We start from the raw sequence: 27792 nt of genomic DNA, 5'->3' as shown, positions 1-27792 counted from the left end.
ATGGATGGATGTTCTGCCCAAAAGAAAACGGGAAACCCTTTCAGCCAAAACGGCAATGACACACTTTTGCTTTAGTGGCTCCAGAAAGTGATGCGATTGGGCCGGATCTACGAGTTTTATGGTAATCTTTTTTTTTGGCTCTTTATTGTGATCGGAGTATCTCAACATTAACACATTCTTTTAAATTAAACTCATCTGTCGATCAGTACTGTCAAACATATTGATTTTGAAACACCGATTTTGTTTTTCAACACTTGCTGCACTGCCATGTGGCAACCAGCACGGGGACCGATTAAATATAGTCAATTCATCTTAGTTTAGAAAGCTATTTACAGCACTTGATCTTTAAAGGTCCATCCATCCAATTTCTTGACCGCTTATTCCTCACAAGGGTCACGGCCCGCGGGGGGTGCTGGAGCCTATCTCAGCTTTGGGCAGTAGGCGAGGTACACCCTGGACTGGTTGTCAGCCAATCGCAGTTTTTAAAGGTCTTTAAACACAAATTTAAATTGATAAAACGCATTTAAATAAAAATATTGCATAAAAATGTGTACTCACACCAGCAGAGGACGACGATGATCATGAAAAGGCTTTGTAAATGACCACTGCAACTGTGCGTAACGTGCTCATAGCCAATCTACATCGGTGAGCTGTTTCTTTTTGTCTTGGTGGTATAACTCGCAATTCAATGCACGCTGTTGCCTCGTGGCACATTCCCCACATCATGTCAGTAAACATTTCACAGCCTATCAATTAACAGGTTTTACATTGGAAAAAAAAGTTTCGTTAATTTGAAAATAGAACAAAGGGTCTATTGTTTTTAAAAATCTTTAATTCCTTCACTCTCCCGTCCAAAAAATATCACAGTTACAGTAATTAGTATGAGAACGCAGCTTGCTTTCCAGAAACATTTCTTCATTTAAAATTGAACCTAAAACTCAAATGCAAAACAAAACAAATGTATTTTTCTTCCCATAAAAGTGCCGCTGTTCACTGTGAAAGAGTTCAAGTTTTTTGTTTTGATCCCGGAGGGGCAGTGTTGAAAATTGGATTGATAAATTCAGACAGACATTACAACGTCAGCATAAATGGACAGACAAGTGTTTGTCCACTAGAGGGTGATGTCGGACCACACGTGCAGTGATTCCCAACCACTGGTACAATCACTGAAATTTATTTGACTTATCCACTTTCACTTGATTGGTCAGGAAATTATTTGTTGACGCCAAATAACGTATATTTGTTCATCTATCTGTGCCTTCAGCGTTTAGTGACAGGCACAACAACGAAATACTCAAAGATGGCAGAAGGTGAGACACCTGTTGCCTTTCAAATACAATAGCATGTGTCTTAACAGGACCCACATTCCGCGGTGAGACCAAAACATAATCATTTGATTATTTGTCTTTACTTTTCTACCATTTTTTTGTTCATAAAATATGTTGTGTGCCTTGGCAAAGTGCACCAATGTCCTCAGCAGTGCTGACAGAAAAGGAAATAAAAGATTAAAAAGGATGAATAAAATGTTAACATGCGTTTAATATAAGGGATAAAAGAAAAATAAAAGATGAATGATTTATTATTTAGGATTTGCTTGAAGGGGGAAACTGCTTCCCTTGCTGGTTTTGGTGTTTGCTAAATGGAATTCTGGACTTTATTGGCACATTTTTACAACCATCGTTTACTGTCTGGAAACAAACCGGCCTGCCCTAACCCTTTAAAAAAAAAAAAAAAAAAAAAACACCAAGTGACTTCTGCTGCTGGTAAAAGAAGCTGTGATGCAGTTGACATTCTATTGTTAAATGTAAAAACCACCACAGACCACACGCAAACTCCTTCCAGTCAGATTGCCTGTATACTTTGAGCTCAAATATTTGTTCACGGCCGCGAGTGTGTGCTTTTAGCTTCAAATACTGATATCTGTCATAGAAACACTAATACATTAAGACCGCTGTGTGTGGGTGTGTATGTCAATTGGATGGGTGGAAAGTCACAAACACACACACTCAGGCGGCGCATTATGGCAGCTGGAGACCCTGAGAGTAACGTCCTCCCCAAAGTGATTAAAAGATGACTGCTCCTCGGCAACGCGTGCGCGCTCCCGGCAGGCACGTCGACAACAAACACACACAAGAAAGAGAAAACGACGTGAAGTGCGGTGCAAGCCCAGAAGGTCGATGTGCGCGTTTGTGATGGCGTGCGCCATGCGTGTGTTTCGCCGAGTCTGTTGCGCTCCTACACCGTGTTTTCGTCCATCTTGGAATCCACTTCCGGCTTGGCGGGGCCGGGTGCGTCCGCGGCGGCTTCGGCGGCGGCCTCGGCGGGGGCTAGCATGGCTGCGCGCTCCTCCTTGGGCTCAGCTTTCTCCTCGTTCTTCTTCTCTCGCGCCAACAGTCTGTAGTTGATGCCCATCCCCACGAAGAGGAAGAGGCTGGCAACGATGAGGATGATGCCGGACGAGATGTACGTGTAGTCATAGTGCTGGTAGTAGTTGTAGAAGCTTCCTGCGACGGAGGGAGGGAAGACGTCAGCTCGGAATGTCAAAATCACGACAAAGCTAAGTTGCGTTGCCAGATATTCCCCAAAAGGCTTCGCTTTGGAAGAGATTTCTTTAAAGAAAAACAAAACTTGTGGGTGAGAAGAAATAAAACCAGTGGATGACGTCAATCGGAGAACAGAAATGTCAACAAGCCGTAGTATGTATCGATGGTTTATCGCCAGTTATATTCCAGACACCCCTGTGATAGATTTAAAAAAAACAAAAAAAAAACAGAAAGTAGCAGCCTCGTATTTATTTGATCTAAAAGCTTTTGATAACCAATACAAAATATTCACAAAACACGAGGGTACTTTTTTTTTTTTCCCACGTTCATGTGACTTTGAATGTGTGTAACTTTTTGCCTGTCCAAGAATGAAAGTGTAAAAATAGTTCAAAGATTGTTAGAAACAATTCCAATAAATCGGATGAAAAAAAAAGTATTGAAGTGGATAGCAAAACCATTTATTTTCCCAATTACTGTTTATTAACCAATTATTGTTTTGTGCTAAAACACATCTAATTGCGCAATATGAGACAAGAGGGTTTGATGTACTCCGCAAACTTTGTGAAACCGATTCAGTCACTGCTTCAGTTGTTTTTGTTTTTTAAAGTAAAAGTAAATGTTTGCAAATTTGAATGAAAGACAAAGTCAAAATTCTTGACAATAAAAAGTTCTATGCAGCCCCACTATTCTAAATACAGAGTTTTCAGTATCGGAAGGCGGCCATTTTGTCACTTGCTGTCGAGTGAAAATGACATCACAGCTTCAGAAAACAGGTGTGCTGTGACTGGTCATTGCTTGAGTAACTGTGATGTAATCTTCAGTCGACAGCAAGTGGCAAAATGGCCACCCCCTTAGGTGCATACAAACAGCGGAATTTGGCTGCATATCTCTTATTTCACAAATGTAATATGAAAGGGATACTTGACTCATTGAGCCATTTTTAGCAGTAAACAGTTAATATTTTGTCCAGAATGAATTTGTCCATAATCATTTGTTTCCCCATGTATAATTAATATCTTTAAAAACTAATTTTTTAACTCACTATCGATTTAAGATGGCACCTGTGCTGGGGAAGTAGCTAATGACCAATCATGGTTCACCTGTTTTCTGGGTTTGGTCAGCAAACTAAGCCATGATTGGTCTCTTAGCTACTTCCTCAGCACAGGTGATGTCACCTTTAGTCGACAGCAAGTTTAAAAATTAGTTTTAAATGTATTAATTGTACATGAAAAATAATGTAGTTATCAAATTAATTCTGGGCAAAATATTTTTTTTACTGCTGAAAATGGCTCAATAAGTCAAGTATCTTCAATCATGTCTTTAATCAGAATGTCATGTTTAGACTAGTGAGGTCATGTCAAGAAATGTTTAAAGGTTGACTTCCCCTTTTAAACACAAAACAATGTGTTTATTTGCATGAAGGACTACAGAAATTAAAGACGAATTACTGTTGAGAGGCTAAAATTGCTAATTAAAGTAGATGTCAATCAATTTACTAATTAGATTACTAGATTTATTTTGACACATATGAATCAAGCCTTTGTTTGCCGGCGGCACAACCCGATTGCCTATCAACGTGTCTCGTACCTGTCAGCGGCGGGCCGAGCAGCACGGGGGCGCACTCCACGACAGTGACCAGGCCCACGGCGGAAGAGAACCGCTGCGCGCCCACCAGGTCCATCAGCGTCTCGAAGAGCACCGAGCTGAGCCAGCCGAAGGCGAAGCCGAAGAAGACGGCGTAGATCACGAAGCCGGTGTAGTCGTTCGACAGCGGCGCCATCACGTGACACACGCCGTTGTAGAGGACGGCGGCGGCGAAGAAGTACTGCACACGCGGGCGCACCCACTTGGTGTTGGCCAGCAGGCCCATGGAGGGCCGGGCGAACATGTCCACGAAGGCCAGTATGGAGAGCAGGAAGGCCGCCTTGTCCTTGCTGATGTCTTTGCTTTTGGCGAAGTTGGACAGGAAGACGAGCGGCGCGAAGAGGCCGAAGAACATGACCACGTTGCCCAGCAGGTAGAGCAGGAAGCCGCGGTGCTTGAACAGCGTCAGGTCGATGAAGGAGTTGAGCGTCTGCAGCGCCGTCCTCTTGGGCGGCGCCTCGCCGTCCTCGGGCGGCGGCCGGCCGCGGGGCGCCGGCGGCGGACCGATGGGGCGCATGAGCGAGCCGGCCACGCAGCAGTTGAGCAGGAGCCCGCCCAGGATGAGAAAGCTCCCCCGCCAGCCGAAGCGGTCGTACAGCCACGAGTTGAGCGGCGCCAGCGTGGACAGGAAGACGGGGCTGCCGGCCATGGCGATGCCGTTGGCGATGGGGCGCCGCTTGTAGAAGTACTTGCCGATCATGGTGAGGGCCGGGTTCAGGTTAAACGCCAGGCCCAAGCCTGCGCGAGAAGTGGAACATTTTTTTGAAATATGCGGACGAGGAGCCGGGATACGAGAGGAGCGGCCGCCCACCTCCCACCACGCCAATGAAGAAATAGAGCTGCGCCACCGTGTTGCAGAAGGAGGCGGAGACCAGTCCCGACCCCGCCAGACAGCCGCCCAGCAGAATGATTGGTCGACTGCCGAACCGGTTGACCAGGATGCTGCTGATTGGTCCTGAGGACGCCCACACACACAGACAGAATCGTGTCGCATCAAATCATCGGCACACGTTCTTAAAAATATGAAAAGTGTTCTTCAAAACAGGAAAAGGCTTTACAGTATTCCTGAAAAAGGAGAGTCATTATTGTTGTTTGCAAAATTATACTTCGTCATAAAAATATTAAATTCAATACTGTAAAAAAAAAAAAAAAAAAGATCCCCACATAAAAAGAGCCATATTGCAGTTTAAATTAAGTATAACTGAAAATATAACTAACAAGTGCCATATCAGATTAAAAAGAAGTTGAAACTACTGTAACATGAATATTTCATTCAGTGGTTCTTGGTGTACCACAAGAGGGAGCTCATTTGCCAAACTTTAAGAATCACTGACTGCATTATCCACCAGTTTTTTCCCTGTGACTAAAAACGACTTGATTTGTCACTCTTTGCAAGCCTCATTTTTTACATTCGGCTGCTTTTGTAATAATTCAACCTTTAGCAAGATCATCAAGATCATTCTGTGCCATTTCAAATTTACGCAACATCTTTGTGCTTTACAGGCTATTTAAAAAAACAAAAAACGATTATATAAATATGCGGCTTTACATGAAAAGAATGCTAGTGGAATAAAAATACATCAACACAAAGTAGTTACGTACGGAAAAAAAAAAAATCAAGAGCCATGTCATGTTTTAACATGATAATTTTCACGTTTTAACATGATAAATATTATGCTAAAATGTGAAACTTACATAAAAACGTGAAATTTATGTAAAAACGTGAAAATGATAATTTTTATATAAGTTTTGCGTTTTTATATAAGTTATAAGTTACATGGTTATTTCACCTTTTAACATGATAAATATGTTAAATTATGAAACATACTGAAAAATGTAAAAATATGAAACTTATGTCAAAACATGAAACTTATATAAAAACGTGAAAATAATGTAAAAACATGAAAATTACCATTTTTACATAATTTTCATGTTTTACATAAGTTTCATGTTTTAGCATAATATTTATCATGTTAAAACGTGAAATGATCATGTTAAAACATGAAACTTATGTAAAAAAATTATCATGTTAAAATGTGACATTTTTTTTCTCCTGGTGTAGCACCATGACGCTTCCGTAGTTATGGGACATTAGAATGCCAATAAATAAAACAGAAATGTGTTCCATTGGGTGTATAAAGAGCAACTAATTACTATAGCGAAATGCGAGAGCAGTTGAGAACTCATGCAAAGGAAAACCTTCAAGACAAACTTTTCACTTACTCTCATTTCATTTGTACAAAAGAATGCTGCATCAAGTTTGAAGCTAACAAGAGCACTTTCACCTCCTATCACCAGGGGGTGCTGTATTACCACAACTGACACAAGGCCGCTTGTGTAACATCACGTGACTGCTTGCGCTTGACAAGCAGAGTTGAAGGGGATGCTGACCTCGACGGTCATTCATTAACCTTTTGACCTCACGCAACTCATTAATAACCCTTTGCCCTCGCTCCTCCTATGTGGAAGGCAATTCCACACGGCTTGAATGGCGCCAGCACAGCTAACAGTGAGAGGAGGAAGAGGAACCTCAGAGACAAACATCTAATGGTGCCAAGCTGGTTATGAATGGACTCTCACACAAATTCACAACAAGCAGCTCCACCGCCTGCCAATGCAAAGTACAAAAGCAGCCGCCCCGCTCACACAGCACGGCCCAATCAAGTCAAGCCAAACAAAACCTGGACAAGGATTCACGAGGAAAATGATTTTGATTGCAAATAAGCTTATAAACATCCAGTATGGTCACTGTGCACTGCCACGCAGTCGATGCACAAACTACAACCAAACCCCATTGATTCCTTTGGTGGGATAAAAATCCCCACTGAATTGGTCCTCAGTGAAAAAGTTAACTTGTCAAGTCTGCTTGTGAAATCAAAGCAAGTTCAATTCTGCTGGCTACATTTGTTGAATGCAGAAGTCGCTTGGGAGTCAGCTGGCAAAAAACAAACAAAACAATCAAAAAAAGAAACCAAACAGAATTCTCCCACGCCATTTCCCACTCTTTCTTTGCGTGTGAACATGCCAGCATCCATTTCCAGCCTTTTTTTGCACACGCCCAAGTTTGATTTGATCGCCCATTGTGCGCTTGGCACATTTTCTGCGCAAACATTCCAAGGCATTCTTTTATAACCTCTCACGAGGACACCACATGAACAAAAGACGTGTTTGTTTTTGGTGGACAAAAAACTGTAACGAGGGTGACTGACTGGTTAGCACGTCCGCCTCCCAGTACCGAGGATTCTGGTTCGAGTCCAGATTTCGACCTTCCTGGGTGGAGTTTGGATGTTCTCCCTATGCATGCGTGGGTCTTCTCCGGGTACTCCGGTCTCCTCCCACATTACAAAGACATTCTTGACATGTTAACTGAACACTCTGAATTGTCCCTAGGTGGGATTGTGAGTGTGGATGGTTGTTTGTCTCTGTGTGCCCTGTGATTGACTGGCGACCAGTTCAGGGTGTACCCCGCCTACTGCCCAAAGCCAGCTGGGATATGCTCCAGCACCCCCCGTGAACTTTGAGAGGAGTAAGCGGTCAACAAGATGGATGGATGGAAGACACTGTTGTAGGAATATGCACAACACATAGACAAACAAGTACACTGTGTTCCAACTATGTCTTGCATTTGCATTTTCTAGGGTTGGAGCACCCAGGTAACTAGGGGCGTGCAAAGGGTGTGGAAAACCTAATAAATAGAGAGGGTGAGGAGAGGAATCTTCAGAGAGTGCAGGAGTGAATTGTATCAGTTCCTCTCCTCTCTCCCCGCGAGCCCTGTATTGAGTGTCTTCTCTCCTTTTTGTGTGTTGTGTTTAATAGATGTCAAACAGGTAACCCTGACAACTATGAAGGGACCAAAAAACATAATTGACACCCCCGCCAGAATGTTTCAAATTACCTCCATGGAAAACTTTCAACCCGAAAAGATGGTCTCCCAAATGGTTACCCTCAAAAATACACATCATTTGATGAAAATAAATGTATCATTAGTGTGCAGCTACATTCACACACGCCACATGGTGAGACTCTCTGTAACTAGCTAAATTTAGTTACCCCAAAATACCAAGCTTATCTCTTGATCAAGATCCATCACTTCAAAATACTTCCTTGACACCAATTGTAAGGTTTCTATTAGCCAGATTTCTGCCAAATTGTGTGGCATCATTTTTGAACGAAACAAAAAATAGGCAGAGTGGCTTTTTTGATCAAATAACGTAGGATAGAATCAAAAGAAGAAATAAAAGGTGACTTTGCAAAGAGCGAATGGGCAAGTTTTGAGCGTGCTGTGAATGGGATTCAGCTACAAGTGTCTGGCGATCCTCTGGAGTGGAGAAAGTCACGCCAGGTGAGGACTCTTGTACAAACTGTGTGACAAGGACACGCACGCACATGCTAACAAATGAGCACTGACGCGCTTTGTTGCTATCTGGCAAAACACAAAGAGGCCAGTGAGGAGCCTTCTCCCAGGGATTATATAAACAACAGAAACTCATCCCCTCCTCCCTCCTCTCTCTCCACTAGTTGACCATTTTCTCACCAGCCTCACTTGGGAAACTCACTCAACCACTTTCACGTCTTTTGTATCACGTTGTGCTGTCATATTTTCCTGATTCCTCCAGGGATGCACCTCCAAGGACACAGAAGAGAGAAGAAGCTTACGCATGAAAACTGAGCCAAGAAAAAGGCAGATAAAAAGAAACATACACACACTCGGTATTTACTCTGGCTAAGCATGCTCTCCATCCCACACACTTAAAGACAAGCAGGCATTTCCCGCAAGCCGCAAGAAGTGAAATACAAGTCGGCGGTCGGCACTCCCACTCGTCGGCCACCGACAAGCGGCCTTTGTCTGCTAACACAATCCGGAAATTTGAGATGTTGCGAATATGACTCCAAAGTTCAGGTAATAAACGCCACTTTGGTGCCCTTCTAATGCCACACAACAGTCCAAGGAGCCACCGCCCACCAGTAACAGAATTCAATGAGGCTCAAGAGAACAGACTGAATTGTGAAATCAGGAAGAGGAGTGAAAGAAAATGGTAGAGGAGGGAAAAAAACAAGCGCTTTAACATCTGGCTCCTCTCTCGACTCCTGCTTTTATTCTTTCCTTGCACGTCCCTAAAGCTTCCACGTCCTGATTCGGAAGGAAAGCACATGCGGGTGTTTGGAAGCTGAAGACGCTCATGAAGAGAGCAGAAGTGAGCTTGCGCACCTTGACATCGACTGTGAAAACTGATCGAAATCAGAACATCGACAATCGTTAAAAAAAAAAAAAAAAAAAAAAAAAAAAAAAACGAGATTCGGGCTGCACAATATTGTAAAAACATGAGATATGTGATATAGTTGCTGAATAGAACGATATTGATTTTATTGCGATATTTAACATGTACCTAAAGAAATTACATTTTTATTATCTAATTATCTAATTTTTCATGCGGCAAAATAATCAAACTCAATGTATTCTTAATTAATTGTAATTACCTCTCGATGATGTTCAACTATTAGATGGCAGTGCACATTTTCGTTAGTATACTGTGTTCCAACTATGTTTTGCATTTGCATTATTAGGGTTGGAACTAGGGGCGTGGTAACCAAATAAAAAGAGAGGGTGAGGAGGGGATTTTTTTCAGAGAGTAGTGAATTGTATCAGTCAGTTCCTCTCCTGATTGAGATTCCATCCATCCATTTTCTTGAACGCTTATACCTCACAGGGGGTCGTGGGGGTGCTGGAGCCTATCTCAGCTGGCTTTGGGCAGTAGGTGGGTTACACCCTGAACTGGTTGCCAGCCAATCGCAGCCTGATTGAGTTTGTTTCCCAAAATATATATCTATTAAGGCTGCACGATATTGGAAAAAATATGCGATATACTTACTGAATATAACGATATAGATATTATTGCGATATTTAACATGTACCTCCAGAAATTACATATTTATTATCTAATTAAAGAATTATATTTTTCATGCAGCAAAATAAGCAACCTCATTGTAATCTTAGTTAATTAATTGACCTATTGATAATGATAGACCTATTTTCTATTTTTAACCGGACGACACATCCGTCGGCATCCATCAAATGGCATAGAAACACAGAACACATCCAGCAAGACAGGAAGAGCAAGGTAGTTTCATATATATAAAAAAATAATAATAATAATAAAAAAATAATACTAATAATAAATCCGGTTATTTTTCAGAATAAAACACTCGCCACATCCTCTTTCGCAATCATGTCAGCAAAACGTCATAATTTGATATATTTATACTTAAATGTGTATACTCTAGCTCAGAAAAAAATAAAGATCGTAGGTAAACTGTCTCTGAGTCATAAGGGCAAAGTTGTAAAATGACAAAGAAATGATATTAAAGTGTCTATGGTATACTTATGTTTGAATGTAGGCAATTGTAAAGCTTTTTTTTTTTTTTTTTTTTCCCAGTTGCCACTTGCCTCCCGCGTACATGACGGCCAGCATGATGGAGGAGATCCAGGACACTTGGCTGGGCGTGGCATCGAAGATCACCTCGATGTCCTTGAAGAAGACGGTTATGGACTTGGGGAAGGCGTACGAGAAGCCGATGGAGATGAAGGCCCCCACCACCACGGCCCAGCCCCAGCCCCCCTCGGGAGGGGTGTAACCTACGGGGCCCCCTGTTGGCGGAGGCATATCTGCTCAGGGAGAAGACAGCAGCGGCGGAGGAGGGATGGTGGAATCTGGACTGGAAGCCGGACCTGCGGAGAGGCACAGCAAAGTTTCACTCGACATGGATGGTGCGGAAATGTCAACAAAATGTTTCCCACAGCCTCATATTTTCTGATCAGATGGAAAACATATGCAAGGGGGAAGTCAGGAGGGGCTTCATGAACCGCAAACTCATGAAAAATGTGAAAGTAGGGCTGCCAAGATTAGTCGACTAGTCGTGACTACGTCGACGACCAAAACCGTCGACGACCAAAACCGTCGACGGCTAATTTAAATAGTCGACTAGTCTGTTTTACGTAGTATATATCAGCCTTATATTTGTTTTCTCTTCCAAAACTGCCTCAACCGCTCGTTTGACTGCCTGCCGCCCGTCCTCCTGCCTGCTCTTACTAGACGCACATGCGCAGTAGCATTAATCCGGGTCAGACGTGACGTCAGCACCAGCTGTACACAGTATGCTCTCATGACTAACCGACATCGGACTTCGAAGGTTTTGGAACACTAGAGCAAATAATGTTCAATGTAAAATATTAAAGACAGACCTTGCCTCTCACGGCAGTTGAAACTGAAGCACCTTTTGTCGAATCCTTCTGACGGCGAGGGACAGTCATCTCAGCCACTGTAAGTTATTTGGATGGTTAGCGTAACTTAAGTGCTAACGTGGACGTTCATTTAGCACACATTGTATGATCAAACGTGCCCACGTTGGTTACAGCTTTTAAGTCCTCTTCTTCTGCTCAGGGACCTCCTAACCGATGGTATGGCGACTGAGCAGGCAGACTCTCGTTGTCGTTGTTTCACACAAACTTTTATTTTAGCACTCCTCAACGACAGACGGTGCGTACACGCAAGGTCTTCCGCTCTCCTTCTCTTTCCTAAACAACACCGCCCTCCTGCGCCAAAGTGCGGCACTACAGCACTTAAAGGGCCAGGCTTGGCCTGTAATTTTATGGCTGAATAGTAAATGTGCCGACGATGTCTTAACGCTACGTTACAGTGCTTAAAAGCCTCCGTTCCACTTCATTGGAGAGCTTTATTATGAAGCCATCAACGTGCATGGCTCAAAAGTATTTTTTTATATTGTTTACATGTTTGTTGTATTCATATTACTAATTGCTGTTTAGTTTTGGTTTTATTTTCAAATGCACTCAACATTTGTTGTTATAAATGTTAAAGGCAACAGTATTTGAGCTAAAAGTTCAAATGTACTATCGGCATAATTGTCTTTTTTGGATTGCAGAAGCAATTCTGGTACAAACTGCACTCTGAAAAAAGTTGAATGTACTGTTAGTCTGTTACCTTTCACCTGTCACCATCTTTATTACTAATTTGTACATATATCTCAACAAATTCAAGCTATATGCTAATGATGGTTATATAAGAGTAGCTGCTTGCTTGTCAGCCCCTTAAAAATATTGGCCTAAGTTGTCAAAATAATAATAATTGAAAAAAAAAAATTCTGGCCATCATTGAGTTTGTGTTTCAGTTTTTGGGGTTTTCTGAGGAAGAAAAAAAAAAGTCGAAAAAAGACTTTGGGCAATTATTTAAGGGGAGGCTGACGATCCGATTCGTCGACTAATCGCGACTACTGTTGGTGATTAGTCAACTAGCAAAATAGTCGTTTGTGGCAGCCCTAGGAAGAAGTCCACCTAAAATTATTATTATTATTATTATATTTTTTTTTACAACAATCACAATGAGATTGTGGTGAATACTGCATTTGTGCCATTGGATTTAAGCAGAAAAATACAGCCGTTTTGATCCATCTCAGGTGGCGGCCATTTTGCCACTTGCTGTCAACTAAAAGTGACATCACTGTACGAGGCGGGCTCTGGTAACAACCAATCACGGCTCACCACTTTTCGCAGTTTGGTCATGTGATGCTCGCAAGCTGACCCCAAGTGGCAAAATGGCTGCCAACTGGGCTTTGGGTCGCTTGCATTTGATGCAGGCGGCATGGGTTCGCTTCACCACCCAGGAGACCATGATTGTATGTGTGCGTGTTTGTGTGAGTGAGTGTACTGAAAAAAAAGGCTGATATGGATAATAAAAAGAGGTGCATTTTGCCACTTAATTTATGTTCAACAAACGCAATATTCATCAGTTGACGTATATAGACTAGTGGGGCTTCATAGAACATATTATTTTCAAGAAAATGTCAGGAATGACTTCCCCTTTAAACACTATTAAATTGTATTGTTTTCAGGCTAATGTGTCAACTACCATTGAGTTATGAGTAGGGATGAGCTGAAAAATATTGACGCATTTTCATGAAAACAACAGCTGGAACAAGATGTGATGACGCAGGTTAACACCTTGAAATCAAGCACTCTGGACTTTTTCATTTTTCGAAACAATTTTCATTTTTAGGTGTATCCCTCTTCCTTATCAACAGAGCAGACTACGACATTGTGGACCCTTTTTTTCTACATTAATTAGTAAAGGGGGTTCAAAACGGGTATATTATTATTCAACATGACAATATGAAATGCCTGTAGAAGCCACTCAAGGCCGAGGATGCATGACACCCGGCGAACAAATTCTGGCCAAATTCACACTTGAGGCAGCACAAGACTCCTCCCTCTCGTGCTGATGGCCTCTTGTGATTTGGACAAATTAGTTGCCTTTGCATGCAATTCAAAAGTTTGAAAAGCCAATGTCTGTCACCAAACAGGTGACACTTGCCCACTTTGGCATAAATCTGCCATCTCGAATACATCCAGCGATAACAGTTTGCAAAGTGGCACTACGCTTGCTTGCAACCCTTGAAAACGGTTCATGTTGAGTTTCTCTTGTAACTAATTAACAAGCATGATGGTGCTCTCCTCGGGATGTTTAGTCTCCATCAGGTTGTCAACAACCAGATTTGAGCAATCATTACACTGCCACAAAGTTGTCCCAACTGCTTAACTGCTGTCTGGAGTCAGTCCATGTTTTGAGAAAGAAACAAACAAACTTGTATTTGCACTTCAAAATGTTTGCATTGTTCTTGTTTTGTTACCTTATGCTTTACTGCACAGCCAATGTTTATGTTTATGTACAGCACTTTGTATACAGCAATGCCTGTTCTTAAAGCGCTTTATAAATAAAGTTGAGTTGAGTTTTTGCATTTAACAAACACAGAAATTGTTTGAGGTCAAATTAAGCACTTTTGGAATAAAATTTCTTTCCCATGGTCTCCTCCCAGCCAGGTCTGGTCCCAGGCATGGAATAACAAAGCAGGTGAGTGGCACCTGGCCAGTTAAAAAGTGTGCCAAACAAATCACACGAGTAACTCAATGTGGCGACCTCCGATGGGACAAGCCAAAGGTCACAACAACAACCACTACTTTCCACATGAATGGGATTCAATTTGGCAACTCAAAGGCAGCGCTCGTCTTCCCTTCTCCAACAAAGATAACATCCGGCTATTTTGCACTATTCTACGAGGGAGGCTGAATACTGATGTGGTTGGCGCATAACTTCCAGGCAGCTCCAGATGCTCTCCAGGACACTCGGAAAATCAAAGCATAACCTTTGACCTGCGGAGAGGATCGTATCTTCTCCACAAATAAGCAAAGCTCGGACCAAAAGAAGCTTGAAACTTGTGGGCTCATTGGCGGAAGCAACACGGTCAAGTGCATACGAGTGTCACGTCTTCATCCTTTTACAGGAGAAACAACCGCTATTACAAATTAGGGCTGTCAAAATTAATGCGTTAACTCTGGGGAGTAATTTCAATTCATTAAAGCGTTACAAAAAAAATAACTCAGTGTGCAGCCAGACTTGGCGGAGTCAGTGAGTCACTGGCGGGAAAATGAATAAACATAGACTATAGGTAGTTTTACACTGATTTACTTACGTGATGCTTGTTGGAGAACTCAAAAGTAATTTGTGCACTTTGCAGAGCCAAATTCAAATAGCATATCAGTTGTATGCCTTTCGTGTGGGCAATAACTCGAATTAATTTGATTAATCGTCATTTTGAAAATCAAATTTTGTCTTCTGGATTATTTAATGCTGTTGTTCTCATGTTCTGTTACATCCAGATGTTATTGTGAGTTGTAATTTTTGCAAACTATGAATGTGAAATTATATTAAAACTGATTTAAAATCAGTATACATGATTGTTGTCTTAACATGTTGCACAGGAATTATGTTTGAATAAATGACACCTTTAAATAAACATTTTCTGTGTGTGTTTTTTTTTTTAAGATTAAAGTGATAATTTTCCTGAATGACTGAAAAAAAAAATGTAGATTTTATTTTTGGGGCATATAAGAGATCAGCCATGGCCATGTTGCAACAAGCTGTTTTGTCAGTGTTTTCACTATGAATGTGAATATTGATGAATCATAGCTATATTTTAATGCTAATTGCTGCAAAACGAAACAGAAAAATCTATATATACTTTTTTTTCTGATGAAAGAAGAGACTCTAATGTTTCTCTTTGGAGGTTCCATGTTTATATAGCAATAGAACACATTCTGTGGGCCTTGCAAAATCAGTCAAAATCCAGTAAAATAGCTGGGGATTGCTTCAATGAAAATGGCTGTGAGTTAATGAGTTCAGTAGTTTAAAAAAAAAATGAATCGTTTGACAGCACTAATTGAAATACATATTAGCAGCCAATAATCAATCAGTGACACAACACAGACCGACACTGTGACAATTGGACTTTGATCTTCGACCAGCACAAATTGTCCAGGACTTGAAAGTCGGGAGATGAAAACTTGAGCAATTGGTCAAAAGTGGAGCAGCATTAAAGTAAAGCCTCAAGAGGGAACTAACACGGTCAGATGGGGAAGTTCAAGCCACTGCACTGCCTTGACCCATTTTACAAAGCAAGAACAGAATGATGTCACGTGAGGTATGTCACATCTTCATGCAAATTCAGCTTTAAAAATCAGCATGCGCTTCCTTATCATTAAGATGGGAATGGCACACATGTTAAAAACACGCGTGCACAAGTTCCCTGCTTGCCCATTCACTAACCTAACACACTCACGCAGACTCTCACACGCTTGTGCAAACATTGCATTGGTGTCACTGAAGCTTTGCTCGGGTGTTAAGTTGACCTGTTGCACCGCAGCGGCCAGACGAAGCCCATGAAAGTCATGAAAAGTTTGCCAACAACTTCAACAAGTGCTGAAGACGAAACGTCCGCCTCCCATCAAAGCCAAGCGGGACTAGCTGAGCATCAGGCCTCGGGGAGCAAGTGCGGCCCACGTTTCCACTTCTTTCCTGGAATGTGATGACTATGCGAGTAAGCGGCTGCCTTTATTTCACGGACCGCACGTGCGTGTGAACAACAACAAACACAACAACATGCTGCCATGCCGAAACCTAAAAGCGGCAATCGCAAGCAGCTAAATGGTAATTGTGTTTTTCTGCATGGCTGTCATAACAAACAGAAAATATCTGTACAGTTTTGATGCTTATTTCCAAACTGCAACAGTTTTTCTTACCATTGAAACTTTGATGGAAACGGGCAGACCAGAAAAATACAAGTAGAAAGAGTGCACGCTTGTGCAACTTCAGGAGGGAAGTTGCGACTGAACTCGAGCAAGCAAACAGGAAGCTCATTAAACACGGCTGCTCACGTTCTGGCACAGGAAAGGATTTGTGAACGATAGGCGGGCTGTCATGAAGTCAGCAGACACATTTACAGGCCTCTTCTGCGCCATTACATCGCGCCGTACACGCTCATTAGAATATTTCTACAGAAATCAAGAGATCTGTTCCAGCAGGAGTCATTCGTCTGGCCTCGAGCAACGCAAGCGGATGGGCAGGCATAACCGAAAAATTACGCAAAGGTGCTTTGTGCTGGCTTTGAAGGCAGCCTGTCAGTCAACCTGAACCTCGAATGCACGAGGTGGCAGATGGATCTTTCTGAAATTCAGTCAGTTTGAAATTCTTGAATTTTAGAGGACAGGTCTATCATGAGTACCCACACACATCTCAAAAATACATTCCAAGAAAACAGAAAGTTTTTCATTTTTCAGCATTTCATGGCTATTGGAGCCACTTCCATGGTTCATTTAAAAGTGAACTTTTTTCCCAGAGATTTTGTCCAATTGTTGTCTAATTTCAACCACAAATGCAAAACAGGCAAACAATGCTAAATTGCTAAGATTTTTCTTTCCGTCTTTGCCATGTAGGCACACAATTTCCAAACTTTGGGAAGTGTGAGCACCCTTCATTGTTGTTTGCAAGTTTTTCATTACATCCCCCTGGCTAATGACACCGGAGACGATGTGCGTTTTGTTCGTTTGGACCTGACTGCTGCATTTGATTATGTGGACCACTGTATGTCGTATGGTGTTCCACAGGGTTCAATTTTGGGGCCCCTGCTGTTTTCATTATTAGTACATTAGTATTTCCTTCCAATGTGGATGACAGTCACATCTACTGTATGTCCTACTATGTAAAAAGGACACTTTCTCCTTAAGGGAACATCTGTCCTATCTGGAGAAAATCAAGGCCTGGATGGCACTAAACTTCTTGAATTTCAATGATAAGAAAACAGAAGTTATAGTGTTGGGTCATAGTGAAGGCTCAGAAGGAATGGAACCTTTTCCGTTGCCAGCCCCTCCCTTTGGAACGACCTCTCACTAAACGTTAGGCAAGCCCCTACCTCACATTTCTTAAAAAGGAAGTCAACCCCCCCCCCCCCCCCCCCCCACACACACACACAAAAAATTCTTGACAAGAACAATGACAGTTCTTCACTTCTTGTTAACATTGCGTTAGTTTTTATCTATATTGAGGCGGCCATCTGGCCGCTTGCTGTTAATGAGTGAAAATGACAACAGTTGTTCAGGTCTCAGATAACAACCAATCACAGCTCAGCTTCAGAAAACAAGTGATCTGTGATTGGTCATTGCCTGTGTCCTGAGCAACCTTTAGTCGACAGCAAAGTGGCAACATGGCCGCCCCCTGAGATGGATAAAAACGGCTGGATTTTGCTGCATAACTCATCATCCATAAATGTAATATTAAACAGAATGTCATGTTTAGACTAGTGAGGTCACATGTAACATATTATTGTCAAGAAATGTTTAAAGGGTTTACACCACGGTATTTTAAGCCCTTCCAACAGTTGACTATAGGCATATAATGATCAAAGCTTACCTTTGACACCATGGCGATGTAAGTTTTTATATTAGGTGTTTTGCCGGTTACTTTTCTAACGCGGGAGTAAAACGCCTGGTTTAGTAAAACCCGTGTGATTGACGCGCCCCCGGTGAACCGACTGCAGTCTGCTGTCGGAGCTCTGCGTTTGATCGCTTTTTCAATGGCCACGCAACTTGACGCAAGCCAATTCTTTAATGAACATTTGAAACAAAACGTCTCCTTGCCACAAGTAATCGTGGAGAAGGAGGGGAGGAGAGGGAAGAAGAGAAAGGAAAGGAGGAGGGGAAAAACAAACAAACCTGAGCTGGTCTCGAACGGGGTACTTGCTGCTTATAGAGCAAGTGCAATAACCACTATACTATTCATTCAGTTAGGTTCAATAGTGCGAAGGTTTTACTTGTAGTTTATACAAGTGTCAGCCAGGAAATTTAACTGTCAACTGTCATTGCACTTTGGCATTGCGCATCTTATGACGTCAAAGAGTGACAACAGCTCGTTTTCTCAGGTTGGGAGGGGCTGGTGCTTGATGAGCAGAATGACCTAGAATTTCTCAGAGGGCAAATGGAGGAAAAAAACACTTTGGTGATACTTTTGGTGAGGAATTAGCATTTTAACACGGGTAAAAGCTCCAAAAAGTTGATTTTTCACCCCTTAAGGTTAACTTCCTCTTTAAAGTCAGCATTGTTTTAGTTTTGTTGTGTTTAATGTTATGTTATTAATGTATTGTTTTAACCGTCTTTGTTTCTAAGTCCCTTTTGTACTTTATATGCACTTTGTATGGTGCTGTGGTTGCTTTAAAAGTGCTTTCTCAATAAAGTTGAGTTGAGTTCAATTTCATGCGTGATTGCTAGCAGACAAAAAAACAACCAAACAGGATCGCCAGCAGACAAAAAAAACAACCAAGCAGGAGTGTCTCTTTCACTCATCACTCATCCTGAATTGGATTAGTAGCTCAAACAGGACTCCTGATACCACTACGGTCCAGTTAACAGCTAAGTGGCCGTGTAATGCTAGTCAGCTTAGCATAAGTGACCTCTTAAACCTTGTGTTGACGGAGCTCCATTAATCCAAGAGTACACAGCAGTAATCCGTGGGATGTAGTTGCCCGCCGAGTGTGCGGCACACAGGTGCCCACGCATCAGCGGGTCTACGCTCACTCAGGCACGCACACGCCGCAGCTCTGCCGCCCTGTGGGGACAAAAACAAAAGCTGCATGCACGCCAGCGAGCTTTTATGCAGCGCTTTTATTGGCCGGCAAAAGACACGCACAATCATGGCGGGAAACTAGCCAGCCAATTTCAGGTCAAAGTTGTAACGTTCCCCTTGCAGGAAGAAGACAAACGCAGCTCATCATTATCGTGCCATGATAACGCAATTTGATCCAACATTCATTGACTTCAATAAGCTGTTTTGCTTTTGGAAAAGCGCCAAATATACTCTGACAAATATAGTGACAAGTTTAGCAGATGATATTGCTAATATGGCGCTGAAATAGTCAAGCTGTTGGTGATTCGTGTGTGATGCAAAGAGACACGGCCGCACGCCAGTCCCGCAAGAGTTCAAAAAGCCACCGGGGTCCACAAGCTAACCTCTTGGACAAACTTTGAGTCGGGGCCCAAGTCCGTTTTGATTGGGTGGATGATTGTCAGAGTGAAATGGAAAGAGCTTCGCCACGCGTGCTGCACGTCTTCTGTCTCATTCGCTGAGCTACAGCACGATGTGCTCACAAGACAGAGAAATTTATGATGGACTTTTAGATTCCATTCCATTCTCAACTGATGGGCGAGCTCCCAAAAGTGAGTCCAGGCCTGCTGTAAAAAAAAATACATACATACTCTGGTTGGAAAGAAAGATTTTGTGATTGGGTTATTTTCTGTTTTGTGTACATCACACTGTACAATTTGTTGTAGTTGATTTGTACAGGCCAGATCAGCTTTGGAAATTGCTTGAATAAATGTTTGTTCTTCTGCTAGTGACTACAAGAGATAAAATTCAGTTAGTTTCGCTTCACTAGTAGTGCTACTACTGCAGGACAAAGATTGCACTACATGGACCTTAATATAATTTTCTTCTGATGGACGTCAAACAGACTTCATGTTGGGGAAGCAACGAAAGGGAAGAAAAGAAATACAAGCGACAATCACAGCTCCCCTCCTCGGTCCATCCCCGAGGCAATGGCGGAGCCGGGGGGGGGGGGCGGGGTGGCACGTGCCCCTGCTGAAATGGGATTGGACCCAGCAGACGCCAAATGATTGACATATCACGGCACCGGCGCAGTGACGTCGCACGCCTGGCCGATGCAGCCTGCCAACATTTTTTTCAAGCAGACGCCTACTAATTGTTATGCCCCTCCTGAACAGTGGCTGGCGCTACTTACGACAAAGCATTATAATCCACCTCACTAGGAGTCTGGAGAAGGAGAATCATCTGTTTTAAGGAGCAGTCTCCTGAGTACAGAGAATGCATGTTGGCGTTTGGCTATATCATGTTTGTTTGCCTGTGAGACGTGAGTGACTGTTTAAAATAACTTTTATGTTCAGATTATGGGTGTCAAAATTGTCGTGTTATTATCTCGTTAACGTAAAATGCCTTTAACGGCACTATTTTTTTTAACGCTCGATGAACGACCGCTCCTTATTTGGAAAGCCTCTACTCAGGGAATTCTAGTCACCACGCAGTAGAAACGTCCACGTCAAAACTACCCAATAGAAATGCACTGGAGCTAAAATACAATGTTTAAGGGGCAGAATATAGGTGGAGGCGCCATTTGGACTGTGTCTCACCACTACCACCCGTGCCTTGCTTTGAAAGAACGCACTCGGTTAGCCGTTGCGTTCGCACCGAGCACCAAGAGGCGTCCATGGGCACCCTGAAACAACCGTGAGAGTGAAGAGCCGAATGGACGCCGTCTTGACAGTTCGAGTGAGCCCAATCCTATTTATCTTTAAATGTGAGGCGTATTTTATTCAGCATCTCCACAAAATATCTCATCAGGGTGAAAGTGAAACTACCGATGTGTTCGCTGTAACAGTAGAGCGGCCTCAGCTGCGTCTCGCATCCGAGAACTTAACAAAATAAAAGCGTCCGACGTCATTAAAAGGAGTCACTATAACACAATTTAGCAGTAATAAATTAAATGATACTGCCTAATGTGTGGGGATTGGCGTCAAGTTCTATTTTACAATTTTAAAATGTGCAGAAACTCGCAAGTTACTTATTGTTTAAAATTACAGAGCTATTAATGTGAAAAGAACACATCAGTCGTTTCTGGTTCCTATGCAGTAAAAATTCGTCATTTTACAATGCACATCCTATTTCACTTAACAAAATAAAAGCCTAGCGCGAATGCATATATTTGTGGGGATTGTGTTGTATTTTACAGTTTTAAAAATGTGCATAATTTCACAAGTTACTTCATGTTAAAAAATTAGGCAGCTCCTAATATGAAAAGAGAAATGCATTGAGCTTTCACTATTGTCTTACAAATGCAATTATATCATGTTGTAGTGATAGAAAAATGACCAAAACAAATCAGTCCCGCTTTGGTTTGGTTTTACAGTACAGCACATATTTTATTTTTATTTATTTTTTTAACTTTTTTTCCTTGAATTGTTATGAAATTACTCTATCAATGAATTTTTAAATTCTCCCCTGTGCTTAATATGTATGTAAATATATTTGAACTTCGATAGAGACTCCGATTGAAATACATTTTCATGAAAACAAATTTGGCATCATCTTTGGATGAAGTATCCTTGGCCCCCCCCTGGCCCCCCTATTTATAAAAGTCTGGCTCCGCCACTGCCCCGAGGGGAGCGTGCCTGGCTCGGTGCCGACCCCATAGGCCGGCCACACGCCGCTCGGCCGGCCAGATGCGCCCGGGGGAATGTGGGGTGGGAGGGTTGCAGGGGGTGCTCCCGCAGCATCACGCTCCATCACGCCACCGCGCAGCTTTCGGAGGGAGTTAAAAACGGTGACGTCTCAAATTTGCGGAAGCCGAATTATTTCCACTCAACGTGTTGATTAAAAGTCACGCGTGCGGTGTCGCTTTGTCTCGCGCCGTCGTTCCAACCAACCAGAGAAAAAAAAAAACAATCAAGCAACGAACGAAGACTCACCTCGCGTTGCAGAATTCTGCCGGTGTCTTGCGGGCTCCGTTCGGCGGTCGAGTCGCACGCACGCACGCTCACGAGATGCAAAGGTCGACTCGGAAGAGCTCGCGGTACCAAGTGGAGCGAGTGGCGTGCGGGCGAGCCGATGGATGCGGACGAGCGGCTGACGACACCACAGCCATCCAGGGCGCATGCGCACTAGCGCGTTAACCTCCAAACCGGCGGAATCTCACCCAGGGGGGAAGAAAATGACGTCAGAAGTGACCTGAGTTGTCCTTCTCGCGTGCGTTCGATTCTCGACCGTCGCTGCTAACAATATACAGTAAATACTGGAAATAAAAAAATAATAAATAAATAAAAACAATAAAAAAATAAATAAAGGGTACGTTGCGTCAAGTCAGGAGCCAGTGAAAAATAATAATTCAATAATTCAACTATAGAGACCTGCCTTTTGCGGGACCCCTAGCTGCCAAACACCCCTTTTAGTAACTTACTAACTAACTAGAATTTGTTTTAAAATAAATGTTATAAAAACAGACGTCTTAAAAAAAATCTTAATACAATAGTACAGTGTAGGCTATATTATGAAAAATTACATAGAAATAGAAACAGTCTCATTTCCATTCGGTGCCGCACTAGTGCCTCACTTTGCAAATTTTAGTCCAGTAAAAAAAAAAAAAAAAAAAAAGAGGTATGAAAGCACTATATGAAACCATTTAGTGCTACTGAGCAAAATAGAGACAAGGGTTTACTGTAAACTGTTCTGGTGCGGGCAGGGAAAGGCCAAGCAGTCCCCGACAACAGCCCGGACGTGGATGGCGAAGCGCAACCTTCATTGGAAAGGGCAGTCGTGTTGTCCTCTAGCGGCCGTTAACCTTTTTGACCTTGGGCCTAATTTTTCCTGGCCCGGGGTCCATTCCATTATTGAGAGGTTAGTATTTTACTGTGTATGAAATTCACTTTGAGTGAAGACAAGACCTTCAATTGAATGACCTTTGACTTTCTGATCATTTTTGATCTTGTGTGCTATATATAAAGCTGCAACCTCCAACACTTTTTGCGTCTATTTCATATTTTCTCGACCATGTAGAAAATATGCATTCAAGTTGATCAATCAAATGTCCAGGAAAGTGTTTAGATATGTAACATTTGTATTTTAGGTGTCATCATACCTACTGTGTGTCCAAAATAAGAGTACATGGCTGTTATTTTTTATTTTTTATTATTTTTATTTTTATATTTATTGTGGCCACCCGCGTATGTTGACACAACTTGCTTGGCTCTTGGAGGGTGTTCAACTTCGAATAAAAGGAAACTCGTATTTCTCGTTTTGCGTCTGTTAAGGAGGGCCAAATACTTGACAAGCTCAACACATTTGGGCTTGTTCACACAGATGGCAGCTTCGTTCAAGAGCAAGACTTGGGGCAAGAGGTGGGCTACACCCCAGACTGGTCGCCAACCAATCTTAAGGCGCATATAGACAAACATTGGCACTGTCGGACAATTTCAAGTCATCGTCGGTGACACAAACGTGCACATTTTTGGAATGTGGGACGAGAGTGCTGACTGCTCATTTTTCTGTGCATGCCTTGTGATTGGCTGGCGACCAGTCCAAGGTGTATCCCGTCTCTCACTCAAAGTCACCTGGGATAGATTGCCCGTTCAGCAAGGTTATTTTAGTTAGCCAAAACCAACGAAAAACTAAAACTAAAATTCAAAAAACAATTTTATTAACAAAATAAAATAAAAACGAAAATGCTTAAAAAAAAAAAAAGAAACTAACTGAAACCACATTTTATGCTTACAAAATTAATTAAAACTAACTACAATTATAACAAAAATGTCTTTCGTTGTCGTCTTTGGTAATTCATTTAATGCATGAGCCTTGTGGATGATTTTAAATGTGATTTTAAGTAGATTTATTTTTTATATTAACCAGAAAAAGGACACTTGAAATTGTGTCACACGACGTAATCTAGCAGCAGCCAATAGAGAAGCACCTTCAGTTGATGTCGCTCACATGGTGTGTTTTTTTTTTAATATTGCGCACAAGTAATACATTTAAAAAAAAAAAACAAACAAAAAACTAATACTGAAACTAACAAAAACTAAAACTAAGCATTTTAATAACTAAAACTAATAAAAACTAGTGTTGTTCCAATACCGTTTTTTGGCCCCCGATACTGATCCCGATACCAAGCTTTGCAGTATCGGCCGATACCGATACCATACCTATACCTACGTTTTTTTTTGCCTCAACATGAAAAAGCTGTCCTGCCATTGGTTGAGAGCATTCAAGGGCCAATAGGATATCTTGGATTGGCATGCAGTGATCATGTCACATATCAGTGAATGTCGTGCACGAGCAAGACACAAGATGCTGCATCCAAAATCCTATATTAGCATTGGAATTAATGGTATCACCGATACCGATACCACCGTTTTAATGCAGTATCGGTGCCTCTGCAGATACCAGTATCGGTATCGGAACTAATAAAACACTAATAAACTAATAAACAACTAATAAAACACTAATAAAAACTAACAAACCCAACCCAGAAACCTAATTAAAACTAACTAAATTTAAAAAATAAAATTCAAAATTAAATTAAACTAACTAAAATTAAAAATTCCAAAACTATAATAATAACCCTGCCGTTCACCTGCCACATGAATGAGGACAAGTGCTTTGGAAAACCAACGAATGAGCTTGAGGCAAAGAAACGACAACAATCTGAGTTGAAATGACGACTTGCCGCTTTGTTGCAAGAACGGGCAGCAGTGTCAAGCAAGCTGGTAAAAACTTGCACACTCTGTAGGCTACAAGTACAAGTTGAGACACTTGCATCAAAAAATCCGAAAAGGCAGCCGGGCCTGCAAGACGAGGCCATCGGCGTGTCAGCCAAGACCGCCGCGCTCCTCTTCTGGTTTGCCACAAATCAGGGTCATCTCCCGTGACCTCCGACGGGCACGGTGGTGAGCCCGTTGCTCTTCCACTGGTGGGAGAGCGCTCACAGGCCTCCCTGAGACAACAAACAAGAGCGGGAGATTCCCACAAAAAAAGCAAAGAATTTAGTGCGAAAACAAAACGTTGAGCAAGGAAGCTGCAGCAGCTAATGACAAACACATTTTGTGTTAGCGGGATGTCTGGCTTGGACGTCTGCCGGCTAGCCAGCCTCCAAGCAGGCAAGCAAACAAACCCTCTTTTTAATTGTTTAGGATGACATTTTTAGACAGACTTGACCAAGTTAAAGCAACACAAAAGTGCAATATGAGCTCTTACACAGTAAATTATGTAGTGTAAATTTGACTCCATTTAAAGAGAGAACAAATAGATTTACACTATAGGAAGAGAGTAAAATAAAACAAAATAAAATAAAAAATAAAAGTCAGTCAAGGGTTGAGGAACAAACTCACGACACATCATATTGTCCCCCCCTACCCCCCCCCCCCCCCACGCGATTAATCATGCAGCTTCTCTAAGATTGCGTCAACATTGTCCTGCCCTCAGGAAAGTGTTTATTAAAAAAAAAAAAAAAAAAAAAAAAAAAAAAAAAAAGAACTTTCTAAAGGGCACTTTAGACAGAGTGGCAAGGGTGTCAGCACTACTAGGGGGTCCACTAGTGCATGGAAGTCTTCCCATACACGCTTTTAATTATCATGCTAACATGCTAACTCCACAAAGCTAGCGGAGAGCTGAGAGTGGAACCCACAACCTCTGCATTGGACTGTGAACCACACTGCTGCATTACCTTTGACCAGATTATTTTCGTGCGTTTTATGTCTGTTGTGGAAATGCTGCATGTATGTATGTGTGTAGTGTGTTCATGCAGCCAACATCCACCTTACTGGAATCTCCCTCCCAGCTGCCAAAAACAAAACGCATCATTTGGAATTGCCAAAGCAGGAAAAGTATCCAGAACGACAGAAGAAAATGTCAAAATGTCAACCGTGAATTAAAAAAAAACTCATGTCCTCAACAATTCTGTCGCTGTTTTTTTTCCAGGTCTTAGTTACAAAGTGTTTGAAGGTTTCATATCGATCTCCTTATCTGAGTTAGCATGTTGTTGAACTCAGGAGTTCCTCCCTTTGGTCTCGGTCAGCTTGAAGGGCCCGCTTGCCTTTGGCCTACTTTACTTAAACAAGAACAAAATGTTCTTCTTGTGAGCCTTTGTGTTTTTTTGTTGCGGGCAGGCCAGCTCCGCGAGGTCCGTTTTCATCTACTTGACTTGTGTCACATGCAACATGTCCCCAATGAATGTTTTCTCGCAATGATGCAGAGGTAGCAGAAAGTGGGCAGGACTTGGTCCATGCTGAAGTGAACCGCCTTCCATAATCATGTTATGGAATTTTTGGGGGCGGATGATGTATTGAAAGCAGATTTATTTCTGCTCTTAAAGTAGACTGTGCAAGCATGCGATCATCCGCCAGCTATTCAAACATCTGGATTTGATCTGGGCCAAGGTACACCGAGTACGAGGAACTCGTCTCCTCAAAGTCGTCCGATCTGGATGTCTTCAAATTTCATGACAATTACAGACTCTTCTCAATGTTCCACTTTCAGGTGCTCAAATGTAAAAGTCGCGACGCTCAGGTTGTCTTCAGTCTTAGGCAGGAGTGACTTTCTGGACATGTTTGGCCCTCATTTTCTATTTTAATGTTCTCATTTTTAGGGCGGTACTTTGCCAAACTCATTATTGTGCACGGCACTGATTGGACTTGAAAGTCTGTAGAACTTCTGGACTGTTATACAATTTCATTTGTGGATGGCTGTCATATATCATATTTTTATTGACTTTTTACTACACAATACATGTGATGTTTTTTTTTTTTTACTTGCACACAAGAAATACACAAAATGAACACTACTTACTACTACTACTACTACTAAAACTAAAACTAAAACAAATAAATCATGTCAATTCTGAAAACCAATTCAAACAAACTAACTGAAAAAACTAAACTCAAAACGACACAGAAAGTGACTTTAATTAAAATTTCCAATTTTTATTTTTTTTATGAGCTGCCTCTTGGAGTTTGGACGTCGCAGCTCCACCTCAGTCACCATTGGAGGAAATTCACTCTCTCTTTTTTTTGGATTCGAGGGCCTCGTCAGTTTGTGGACTTTTGAAGCAAATGGAAAGCGACACAGCTCATTGTTTTTTGAGTTTTCCCTTGAATTTCCCTGCAGACGTTTGCAGCATTGCAATTGATTGACAACATCCACCACTTTATCAGCCGACAAGAGTTCAAATGTGCTCGATCAGAGGCTTGTGCTCATCATGACCCAGTTAGCATGTGATGGAGACAGAGGATCCTTTTTTCTCTGCAATCTCAACATCACGCAGATGGAAAACATGTGACAATAAAAAAAAAGGGAAAGGAGGAATGCTGTGGTCATTGTGTTGCCTTATTTGGAGCAGCGCTCTTGCAAAACTGCAACTATGACCGTTCTTTCTTTTGTTGTATTTTCAGCCTACTAGAAAATGGATACATAAAGTAAATAAAAGAAATGATTCCAATTAATGGACGCTAGCATTAGAAAGGCGATATGTTCACTTTCGATTGACGCAGTCACAGCTGAGTTTAAGTTGTGGTTGTTTGCTGTGTGCCTCCATCTCTCGGGATGATGCAGCACAATATAGGAAAAATATTACTAAATGAAAAGTTCTCTGATAG

The 27792-nt window shown here is 42.0% G+C and overlaps 1 protein-coding gene and 1 long non-coding RNA gene across 5 annotated transcripts; one reads left to right on the top strand and one right to left on the bottom strand.

Annotated features, from left to right (window-relative positions):
- Window positions 1-812: 812 nt before the first annotated feature.
- On the bottom strand, window positions 813-22316 carry LOC144013873 (monocarboxylate transporter 1-like). 4 transcript variants are annotated; one of them, XM_077513210.1, is made up of 6 exons: window positions 22120-22316; window positions 19035-19189; window positions 10633-10914; window positions 4999-5142; window positions 4131-4925; window positions 813-2504 (listed from the first exon to the last, which is right to left on the bottom strand). In XM_077513210.1, exons 3-6 carry the CDS (start codon window positions 10847-10849, stop codon window positions 2236-2238), a joined length of 1425 nt encoding a protein of 474 aa, XP_077369336.1. In that variant the 5' UTR covers window positions 10850-10914; window positions 19035-19189; window positions 22120-22316; the 3' UTR covers window positions 813-2235. The 4 variants fall into 4 exon arrangements, with proteins under 4 accessions (XP_077369336.1, XP_077369334.1, XP_077369335.1 ...); XM_077513208.1 differs by lacking the exons at window positions 19035-19189; window positions 22120-22316 and adding exons at window positions 11428-11504; window positions 11590-11798; XM_077513209.1 differs by lacking the exons at window positions 19035-19189; window positions 22120-22316 and adding exons at window positions 11050-11117; window positions 11150-11349.
- Window positions 11316-15017, top strand: LOC144013874 (uncharacterized). Its single transcript, XR_013282354.1, has 3 exons — window positions 11316-11506; window positions 11627-11722; window positions 14073-15017. It is a non-coding gene; the product is annotated as an uncharacterized LOC144013874 (long non-coding RNA).
- Window positions 22317-27792: the final 5476 nt, after the last annotated feature.

The sequence above is a fragment of the Festucalex cinctus genome, chromosome 2 (genome assembly GCF_051991245.1).
Source record: "Festucalex cinctus isolate MCC-2025b chromosome 2, RoL_Fcin_1.0, whole genome shotgun sequence".
In the NCBI taxonomy this organism is placed as follows: Eukaryota; Metazoa; Chordata; class Actinopteri; order Syngnathiformes; family Syngnathidae; genus Festucalex; species Festucalex cinctus.
The sequence above is the reverse complement of the archived record's forward strand: the minus strand, read 5'-3'. Positions and strand labels throughout refer to the sequence as shown.

Coding starts and splice junctions, on each gene's coding strand:
- LOC144013873 (XM_077513210.1), bottom strand. CDS start 10,849: ATGCCTCCGCCAACAGGGGGCCCCGTAGGTTACACCCCTCCCGAGGGG. Junction 5,143..10,632: donor GGCCGTCATGTACGCGGGAG/GCAAGTGGCAAC, acceptor GGGCGTCCTCAG/GACCAATCAGCAGCATCCTG. Junction 4,926..4,998: donor CTTCATTGGCGTGGTGGGAG/GTGGGCGGCCGC, acceptor CTTCTCGCGCAG/GCTTGGGCCTGGCGTTTAAC.